We start from the raw sequence: 10782 nt of genomic DNA, 5'->3' as shown, positions 1-10782 counted from the left end.
TTGCTCCAACAAACACTCATGGATCGAATAAAGATACTCTTCAAGGTGCAATAATGGCAATAAATTGACTAAATTTACAATAAAAATGATAAAAAATCATTCCTGTTTTTTACCTGTCATTGAAGAAATTTTCTCTTTAAACAATCCGTCTTCTCCGTCCTCAGCAATGTGTCGACGGCTGCTTCTGGGTGTTCCAGAGGTAAAGTTTCATGATATGGACAGTCTGAGTGATAAGAACCTCCCCCTGCCCAAAACCAACAACTACAACTCCTCAAAAGTTGAGAACCCTGGTTTCAGAGTTTATTGTGTTTGTACAAAACATGAAAATTTGGTGTCCCAAACAAAATTAAAAAAGGAAAATATTGTAAAGAAAAGCAACATCGTGGAAAAAGTCAACACATTGAAAGCTAAGCAGAAGCAGCAGTGCACTGAATGTGATGGTAGCTTCTTATTAACAGGTGCTTATATCGTATTTACATGAATGCTATTTTCTTCACAGGTTAATTTTTGGTAAAGAATGTTTTCTGTGTATCTCCAATTGCCTGCAGATGCGTTCGTCTAGCAGCAACACTGAAAGCAAATACATATAGACGTTTTCGTCAAGAACCATTTCCAGCCAAATGTTAATGTAAAAATGACTCAGTGTGTTGTAAACTCCATCAAATGAAGAGTCAAAGCGCAAACATGTACTCAAGCCCTTTGAACAGAAGTCCCACAAATATCGAATTCAGACATTCACACTTCAGTACTGCTTATTCACAGAAAAAAAAACACAGCATGTGACTTCCACCTCGATGCACTTCAGGTTTGTGGAAACATCTGGCGATTACATGCAAGCTAACATATGGCAAGTAGCAAAGGCATTGTTTGTAGGCACAGATATTTTTTTGTTTTACATATTTTACAATTAAGTACAGCTACTAGTTTCTTCAAATCCACTCCAGTTATCACATACTCTTATCACATGACCATCTTTAGCATGACAGTCAAGTGCTAAAACAAAAAATTAACTTCATCAAGCAGCAACAGGTAAAATAATAGCACGGTGACGTCGCCTTTCAGTGGGTTAAAGGGTGGAGGTGAATACAATCATAAAAAGACAATCATATTGTAAGCAGCGCTGACATGTGTTTCACCGGTGCAATGTTTGAAATATAACAGTATAAAATCAAGTTAAGAGGTTGGAGGAGGTGTCAGCCATGTGTCAACCCAAGGAGTGTTGCTTCTTCAGGCTGTCTGAGCGCCGCACTCTCTCCTCCGGAGTCTTCCTGTACCAGCTCCTGAAGGGACAGACTCACGGTCACACTGAGACCACTTCAAATGCAGGTTTTAGCAAAGCATGAGTCTAAATACAAACGTAAGCTGATCTGTGCATTACATTATTAAAGAGAGCAACCCAAAAAGCATGATATGGAATTTCAAAACTGCACCGAAAAGTCATTGAGAGAGATAAACTCACCCCTGGCGATTAAGCTGGCCTGTCAGAGGAGAATTTTGGCCTTGACTTGGCTTCAGGACTCTTGAAGACAAAAGAAAAACAAATATGTAAGAACAACTTGTAGGAATAAAAATAATATAGAATAATTGGTAACACTTTATTTGAAGCCCCCCCTGTATAACACATTATAAGTACATCTATAAAGCATTATAATGCCATTATAACACGTGTAGCTATAGTTATAAACATTCATAGATGATCACAATGCCAGGACCTAACCCTAACCCTAATCCTATGCTGTATAGTGGGTTATAAAGCAATGTGATCATTTATGAGTGTTTATAACTACTTATAATGTGTTATACCGGGTGCTTAAAGTAAAGTGTTACCGAATGTTTTAATATATGTAAATGCACAGCTGTGTGTTTCACCTGTTGATCGTTGGGCTCTTTGGCTTCTGTTGAATCTTCCTGACCTGTGCTGGAGATTCACCCACCCTAAAACAACATCGGCCACAGAATTAAAATCACTGATAATCACAGTACGCTGTGTTGGGTTTTGTTAGGTTTTTTTCTCATTTTACCTCTTTTTCCTGTCCATGGACCTCTGTGTTGCAGTAGAAAGAACCACTCTCTCCTTGTGGCCTTTGTTTTTCTCCTGAGGAGAACATTACAGTTTAGGTTCGGGATACGATGATGGATATTGACAGTGGAAACAAGGCTTGAGATAAGTTCACCACAAAATAAACTCCTTGTTACCATGTCTCGAAGCTTCCTCTCGGCGCGGAGCTCCCTCTCCTGCTGCAGAAGTGCCAAACGATCCACCAGAGGCATTTCGAAAAAGATGTCATGGATATCGTACAGGGCAGCACGCAACTGTGGGACAAACGATATGCAGAGGCTGAGCACATGAAGAAAGACGGACGTCTTGTGTTCAGAGACAGAAAAAACAGGGCCATACCTGGGCTCTAACTCTCTCCTGCAGGGAGAGGTCCTGTGCTGAGTAGATGCCTCTTTTCTGTGAAGCTTCTGTTTGAAATGAACGGATGAATTCCTGTGTGTCCTGAGGACACATCAACAACAACATTTAGTACTTTTCTGCCATCAACATTGCAATTTAGTAATTAAATAACTTTTGTTTCCTCACCACGACGGTTTGGCGCAAGTGTTTGAGCTTCTCTGTTTTGAGAAGCCGTCGTGTGAGGAAGCCGCGGACGATGGCACCGATGTGACAGAACGCTCTCTGCTGCTCTGCTGTCAGAACCTGGAGATCACCACAAGAACAGCTCAACAAAAGAGGCTTCAAACCTACAGCACACTCCCTGAACTCCGTGGGATACAACAGCAGACTACAATGGTAGTCTAATATTCTCTTTGCATGCTTTGGACACCTTGGAAAATAAATAAAAACTACTTTCTCTCTATTAGTAGACCCACCAGACTGAGCCGTCCCCGAGGTTTGTTTCCTGCCCTGCTGGATCCCCAGAGATAAACAGGAGACTGGACAGAAGGAGAGGTTACAGCAGAAGGAATGGGACTGGAGAAACCTAGAAAAAGAAAACAGTGAACCAAACTATCAGTCATATCAGTGTACTACATCGATTACAACTGTAGATTTACAAACTCAGTGCAGTAAAGCGAAGTGTTACCTATACTGTTTCCAGAGGGCCTCTCAGATGGTGTGTGGATCGGACTCAATACCGGGCAGGAGGGGCTCACAAGAGGACAGCTGTTCACAGACCGACGATTCCAGCCGCCAGCATCCCCAGAGAGAGGGCGAACACATCCCTGGTTATTCAGTCTTCTCTCCGTCTCCTCAAGCTCCTACAACACCATAAATCATAATCATCTATTTGTCAATTTATTTAAATGAATGCACAGAAAATTATTTCTTCAAAATGAATATTCTGTGATTCCACAAGCTGACCAGATGGAGGCGGTGTTGCTCCTTCTCCTGTTCGGCCAGGAGCAGGGACATCTGCAAGGCATGCTCCTCATCCAGACGCCTCCTCATGTCCTCCAGAGCATGTGCTCGCCACTGTGTCTCCTCTGTCACTGTGAACAAAATCCACACATGTAAAATCTTTCCTGGTGGGGAGAACGGATTCAAAATGGAACCACTGGATGCACCCAACCGTTACAGATATGAAGAGACTCACCCGTCTTGTCGGTCTGAGTCTCAGCTGTACTTCTAAGGGCAGTTGGTGTTTTCCTGTCATTACTGAGCCCCTGAGAATCACTGAGCTCCATCCGAGGAGCAACGTGAGCAAACTCAGGAGTCACACAAGGCCTCCGGAACGTTGGTGATGGAGTCTCAACCTCGAAAGATTGATTCAGGGGAACCGATGGGGGGCGACGACTTGGAGCCAGCAGCGTAACTCCTGCCATGAAGCGAGGGACCCTCTCTTGACTCCGGTCTACGTGCTCAACACCGGAGCCGTAGGTGTGCAGCTGGCTGTCCAGGGTGTGGCAACGTCGGCGGAATCCCGCGGCGAGATGGTCGTGGCGTCCCATCGAGCTGGGGACTGAGGCACTAACAGGGCTGCAGGTCTCCTGCACTGGACTAGTACCACAGTGACTGGATCTACGATTGCCGGTCCTGCTTGTATCGTCCCAGTGACCACTGAACATTGAGTCTCCCAAAGAAGCGGCCCCCCAGTCCGCCGCCGCACCGCCTTCGCCCAGTCTCCCCGGACTGCGAGGGACGAGGTCAGCAGGACCGATGGGGAATGAAATGTGGATGTTCCCGGTGGAAACTGGACGTGGCCTGCGTCTCTGCGGCCTCGGACTGTTGCAGGACTCTGGACTGGGAAGACAGGCATATGGCTCTGGAAAGTTTGGTGAGAGGCAGACGGACTTATGAGGACTGGGGTCATACAGAGCCTGATGCTGAACTGGAGGGGCGCCAACAGGACTATGGTGCAGACTGAATCCGAACTCTACGCCCACTGGACTGTGGCTCTTGTCTTTCTCCACAAGGATGGGCTCAGGCAGAGCAGGCTCCGGGACCGCCTGGACCGTTTTTGATTCCTGCTGACTCTGCTCTCGCTTCACATACTCCCTGGATCTCTTAAGAAGGCTGTCCAGGCTAATGTCCTCTTCTTCCTCCTCTTCCTCTTCCTCCTCTTCAGTCTTCTCTTGGTTCTCCACCTTGACTTCCTCCTTTGGCTTGTGACCATTCAGGATGGGGGTTTCGGAGGACGGCACGGCAGGCTGCTGATTGGTCTGAACTCCAGAGCCGGGGTCTCTGGGAAGCCCGGGTGAGTCAGTAACCAGAGTGTAGCCATTTACAGTAGACGATTTGGAAACTGGGAGCTTATTAGCCTCATGACTTGGTGATTTCTGTAAATATGCAAGATAAAAAAAGAAAATCAAGAAGTAGCAACATTGCTTGTAACATTTCGCTTAATCTTTAAACAAGGCAGTTCTTTCATCGGCTTTGTACAAACACCCATTCAACCAGTCATCTTTTGTATTAGCTTTATCAAATCTTGGGTTGTGGGACGGTGGAGCCAGTCGCCAGCTGATAACGCAGAGGACACACTGTCATCACAATTCAAACGCACACACACACACACACACACACACACACACGCAGGTGGAACATGCAAATTCATCCAAGCCAGGAATCAAGTGACATGAGAGTGTTACTTACTTCAACATAAACCACAAATTCAAAAGGAAAAAAAGTCTTGTTGTTTGATTAATATCTATAAATATTGTTATGGTATAAATACTGTCAACATCATTAGAGTAAATGTATTCTTCAGTATTGGTAGCACTACTAATGTCTTCCATAAAGCAGATATAGCTGGAGACCAAAAATTGCCCACGCCCTTGAATATGAAACCTGGGATTTTTCATATGCAAAGCAGATTCTAAAGCGACTGATAATGCTTCAGATGCTGAGATGACGAATACACCTCATAACAGAGATAACAACATCAGAGGAAATGTCTAGTCAGACAACCTGCGCTGAAGATTGCAAACGTCACCAGTCGCAGTGGAACAGACTGCAGGGTTTTTAAAGCCAGAGCTTTTGAACTGAAATATAAAAAGGAAGATGAAACATCATTTTGTTTTCATGCTCAGGAGGTTGAGAACAAACTGTCAGCTCATATAAGAGAACCCTCCTGACAGGTTTAAGAAATATTAGCCAACTTGTTCTAATTGTTTTCTCTCAATCTTGACTTTCATTCTGCTTTTATGTTGACTTGGGAAATAATTTTCATTTGTTTTCTCTTTTTATGTTAAAGAACTTTGGGCTGCCCGCCGTGTATGAGGGGCGCTGTTATAAAACAAGACTGTCATTGAATACATGAACATTTTTCATTTCCAGGCCTGTGGAGAGAGTACTACAGTGCTACTGACCTGAACTTGCTCCAGAATGACCTGAACCGGGGTCGGAGGCTTGTTTCTCTGCCGGTTCCGTCTGTCTTCCTCCAGTTTGACGGCATTTTGTCTGTAGCTGCACATCTCACGGCGCCGCTCTGCACTCAGCTGGAAAAAGCAACACAACACTCTGTATTTGTATTTTTTAACCTTAATTCAGTCATCGTATAGCCTTTTAGAGAAAACTGAGTCACATAATTTAGAGTAAAGTGCTACCAAATACAATGCAAATGTTTGAGGTTGGCTTTGGTTTACTGAGAGAAACCTGTTCCAGTGGAACTATGTGTGTATAACAGTGAAACCTTCGGCAAACCAGAGCCTCAGTTTGACATCTGACAATTCATCCTGAGTTTAAACCTCTTGCCTTGATGTTTGTTGCTGTCCTTGCCAACCTCTGAAGTAGAAGAGATTAATTTAATAAAACTAAATCACAAAACCAGTCTCCTTGAGGCACTTTGAAAAGCAATGTCAAGCCCTTAGAATAAAATACAAATTCCCATATGAGCGAGCAGTTAATAATAATCGGGAGGAAAGGTCTAATCAGGAAACTGCCATTCACAATGAGCAAGCCCACACAATAAAAGGATGCTGGAAGTAGCTCGCCTAAATATAATGCTGTTTTTTTTAACAGTTGTGCTTTTCCAGCCACAAATATCTGCTCTGAAGAAGACCTGACAGCTCATATTTATTAATTAAATATGCTCTCCAAGTCTCTCTACAATATGTTCAACATTTAATGTTTCTTACAGTCTGTAGCAGAGGTGTCAAACATAAGGCCAGTGGTCCAAAAACGGCCTGTAACACATTTCCAATCTGGCCCACCAAGCAAATTGTAGAAACACAAAAGAAAATGTAAACCAGTGTTAGCTTCAAACCCATGCTGTCAGGGTGAGTTAGGAAAAATATACATAACAGCTATAGGAGAAGTGTTTTGGACATTTCACTGTATTTTGAACCAGAAGGTGTCACTGAAACTGGTTTTATACTGAAATTGTAGTCATTTCTCTGCACCACAAAAAACTTCAAAGGTTAAACCTAAATGTTAACATGGCACTATTTGACCAGTCCACTGAAGATGAAGTTGGGCTGTCTGTGGCCCCTGAACTAAAATGTGTTTGACACCACTTGTCTATATGTGTACAGTGTTGTAATGGAGTGATTTGTTTCCAACCACAATCACACAGGATAACACGGATTCTAACCCAACACTTTGACATTTAAAGAAAGAGTCTCCAATCCCTATTGCAAACCTCTAAAAACACCAGTTAGTTATGGTTTCTGTCTGCTCTTGATAAGAAAAAGCTTTAATTAGTTTAGTAACATCTTGTGATGTCTCCTAAGAATTCTCCCTCATGGTTGTTTGTCTTTCTTCTTACCAGAGGGGAGAGCACAGCCCTCCCATGGAAGCGGATGACAGAGCAATCCTTCAGGGAGCACAGTGGCTCACATGTTTTCGTCTTGAACTTCCCCTCTTCCTGCAACAGAGCCAAACTCCGCAGACAGAATTCCTCATAGCTCTCCATCTCTGGACACCCACACATCCACACTCCGGGCAGGAAACACACACCATGTAGCCTGGTCGACCAGCTGTTGGGCGAAACAGAGAATGTGAAATTAGAAGAATGGCATACAAATCAGTCAGCAAGTTCAGGCATGGAATTTCAGTTCAGATAAGATAAACATCTGTACATGTGAGCTGCAAATTCTATTCTGGGTACTTTTCTCACAGGAATGTTATATTTATAATACAAAAAAATCTAGGACTGAAGCACTGGTAATGTGTTCATTTAGTTTTATGTTGCCAAATACAGTAAATACTCTTGTTATCTTGCTTTTTTGTTCTTCACCATAATAGAAGAGCTTCCTGAGCAAACTCTGATCTAATTACATTTACCATTCAGGTAATCAATGAACACTGTCCTTGCCAAACAAATGAATCATGGGGTAAACATGGAAGGCTGGACTGGGCTTGGTCCAGTCAAGAGAAACCAGACAGGACGAAATCACCTCCAACAAAAGAGGGTCTGTGTGCTGTGACTGTTTGAATCACACTCATCACATTCCTGTCATGCCTTCCAATCAGACGCTGCTGCTTGCTGACTTCTCCTCTCGCGTCTCGTGGGAAAGCGAGCGGCGGCCGGGCACGAGTCTGATCAATACAGCTCCTATTTCTGAAACGACTGTCAGCAGATGATAATAATGCGGACCCTCCACGGAAACGCGATCCAACCCCAGGGCGTCAGCCTGGACGCGAGGATGTTGCATCAACTGCGAAATGTGGCGATTTAAACGAGTATTTGTGTTAAAAAAAAAAAAAAAAATGACACGCCTTCAGCCCGGTTAGTCCCTGCTGCTGTCAGTGGTCTGAAGACACGCGCCATCCATACAGCCCGCGGCGGGAATGAATGGCTTCTGTTTGTTTTCCCATCTATTCGAGCTTAATTCCAGTCCGCGGTCCCCCGCTGTTGTTTCGCACCCCTTGAATCCAGAAGGACGTCTGGGTCCAGATGTGCTGCTGCTGTGCAGAACACCAGCTGATCGCGTGTCACGTACCTGCAGGACGGAGGGAAAGTAACGACCCCTCTCCTCTCCTCCCTCCTGGCGACGAGCGTTCAGAACGTGGCTGGGAACCACCGCAAAGTGACGGCTTTATCAGCAGACCTCTCTCCACTCAATCTCGGCTCGGTCACCACCACCATCACCATCATCATCATCATCATCATCGTCGTCGTCGTCGTGCTCAACTCTTCCGGGCTGCCACAGCGCCTCCTAGCAACAGCACGCGGGCCGCGTTCCAATCAGCTCCGCGCGTAATGCTCACCTTACCTGTTTGGAACGTCCCCCTAACACACAACTAATGTCTCAGTTCTGTCTCTAAATCCCACTCAGTTCAGTCTGAATGTCCGGAGCTTCATGGACTTTGTCTCCAAAGGACATGTCGACAAACATGGTGAACATTGCAGTTGTTTTGGTACAGCCATTGTATCTAATTTAAAATTAGCTGTTGAGACATACATTATTTCAGGCACATTTCCTCTCTTCAGAGATGGACACAAATATTCTTCCACGTGCATGTATATTTGAACACACACAAACACACACACAGAGGCACGCAGGTCAGGACTGTGCATCACCAAACTCCCTCATCCATGTCTTTCTGGATCTCGCTTTGTGCACTGGTGTCCATCTCCAAACTGTTCTGATAAAGTGAGAGAAAGAATTTTTTCCCAAAATGTCTTAGTATATGCTAAACCTTTCAGAGTTTCATTCACTTTAACTAAAAGGGCAAACCCAACAAACCTGCACTGTAATCCCCCTTACACCAAAACTTTACACTTGGCACAGTGCATTGAGACAAGTATTTTCCTGGAAATGCCCAAACTTGTCCGTCAGATTGTAAGATGGAGAAGTGCGATTCATCACTCCAGAGAACATGTCTCCACTGTTCTAGAGTCTAGTAGACTGGATTGGTGGCATCCTAACACTGTGCCACACTGGAATTCACTGAGCTCCTTAGAGAGACCCCTTCTTTCACCAAGGTTTGCAGAATAGTCTGCATGCCTGGGTGTGTTGGAAGTGACCAGAACTCCCGAATTCAATGATTTGGATAGCTGAGTAAATTCTATTGACATACACACACACACACACACACACACACACACACACACACACACACACACACACACACATTTGGATTGTGATGGGGATTTTGAGTACTTGGAGAAACAAAACACTCCACACTGAAAAGCTAGGATTCAAAGCAATGATACTAAAATAAAATCATATTTGCCAAAAAATATAAACATATATGAGCCTTATGTCTCTTTCAATAGACAAGTCATCTAAGGATTTGAATCCAGTTCCAAGGGCAACACATGTCTCAGCAACATCTGAACCTGAAAAACTGGTCTCTTGTCATTTGTGGAATGGTGGTGATGTGATCACATTGTTCCCGGTATCATGTGACCACATTGTCTGAAATAGATGAATAGAAGCAGTTGGCTGCTCTGAGTTTAGTCTCTGTTGTGTTGATTGTTGTTTGTTCACAGTATGCAGAATTTTTAAACACATTATCCCAATCCCTCTGCATCACACAGACGTAATTACTCATGGGGTTATCATTCAATTATTCAAACACCTAAAGTCGATGGGTAATTGAATCAATGAATAGGATGATGAGCAAGACATTGTATTGTGACATATACTTGGCAGGACGATGGAGTCACTGTGCATTTATTTAAAAGAAAATAATGCTATATTTCAATGTTGATTCATTGTTTTGAGATAAGTTGACAGAAAGATAAGGTTGTTGTAGTGGTTAGAGATCGACTAAAGATAAGGTTGCCGTGGTGCAGTGTTTAGGACTGTAACATTGGTCATATTTCTGGTTTTACTACATGTTCAGGGTTTTAAATTGTCTCCAAATTTGTCAGTGTGGCAGTGTCTGAATCCCTTCACTTTCTGATGTACTGGTTTATGATGTCTCTCACCAAGTGTCAGCTGAGATAAAGGGCTCATGAACACATCACAGAAAGCATAGATGGATGGCTGGATGGATAGATGGCATGTGTGGGCAAAGTGCTGTCCAAGGTGCTGATTCTGGGACCATAATGAGCTGTCTGAGGTATCATGAGAACAAGAACAGTCCTATCTGGTCCATGGACAAAAAGTTAATTCACTCCTTGATGTCAGCTGTAAATAAACTGATTACCTACTGCCTTTTGAAGCAAAACATTTCACACATTATAGATCCAAGCAGCTTAAAAGCATAAAACATTCGGGAAGAAGATAGTATGTCTTCAAGCTTTAAATAGAGCAGCATACTTATTGGGTTTTGTGCATATAAAGTGAAAATAACTGAGCAGAAATTAGCAACACAGAGAAGTAGATCAGTCGATAAAGAACGTAAGTACACCATAATATATAAACATATGGATCCTAAATGAAAATAAC

The 10782-nt window shown here is 43.5% G+C and overlaps 1 protein-coding gene across 3 annotated transcripts; it reads right to left on the bottom strand.

Moving 5' to 3' along the window:
- Positions 1-303: 303 nt before the first annotated feature.
- Positions 304-8527, bottom strand: ccp110 (centriolar coiled-coil protein 110). 3 transcript variants are annotated; one of them, XM_030089108.1, is made up of 14 exons: positions 8383-8527; positions 7206-7416; positions 5809-5937; positions 3597-4779; positions 3365-3492; positions 3087-3261; positions 2875-2984; positions 2585-2701; positions 2399-2500; positions 2197-2313; positions 2022-2095; positions 1870-1935; positions 1460-1519; positions 304-1280 (listed from the first exon to the last, which is right to left on the bottom strand). In XM_030089108.1, exons 2-14 carry the CDS (start codon positions 7368-7370, stop codon positions 1205-1207), a joined length of 2502 nt encoding a protein of 833 aa, XP_029944968.1. In that variant the 5' UTR covers positions 7371-7416; positions 8383-8527; the 3' UTR covers positions 304-1204. The 3 variants fall into 3 exon arrangements, with proteins under 3 accessions (XP_029944968.1, XP_029944969.1, XP_029944970.1); XM_030089109.1 differs by having other exon boundaries at positions 3365-3486; XM_030089110.1 differs by lacking the exon at positions 304-1280 and having other exon boundaries at positions 1456-1519; positions 3365-3486.
- Positions 8528-10782: the final 2255 nt, after the last annotated feature.

This window comes from Salarias fasciatus, chromosome 4 (assembly GCF_902148845.1).
Source record: "Salarias fasciatus chromosome 4, fSalaFa1.1, whole genome shotgun sequence".
In the NCBI taxonomy this organism is placed as follows: domain Eukaryota; kingdom Metazoa; phylum Chordata; class Actinopteri; order Blenniiformes; family Blenniidae; genus Salarias; species Salarias fasciatus.
Note: the sequence above shows the minus strand (reverse complement) of the source record. Positions and strands in the feature narration are given on the sequence as shown.

What these genes read in the sequence shown, in the direction of transcription:
- ccp110 (XM_030089108.1), bottom strand. Translation starts at nt 7,370, where the DNA reads ATGTGTGGGTGTCCAGAGATGGAGAGCTATGAGGAATTCTGTCTGCGG. An exon ending in CTCGGGGACGGCTCAGTCTG is followed by an intron (nt 2,702 to 2,874) that starts GTGGGTCTACTA and finishes GGTGATCTCCAG; the next exon opens with GTTCTGACAGCAGAGCAGCA. An exon ending in ACTTGCGCCAAACCGTCGTG is followed by an intron (nt 2,501 to 2,584) that starts GTGAGGAAACAA and finishes ATGTGTCCTCAG; the next exon opens with GACACACAGGAATTCATCCG.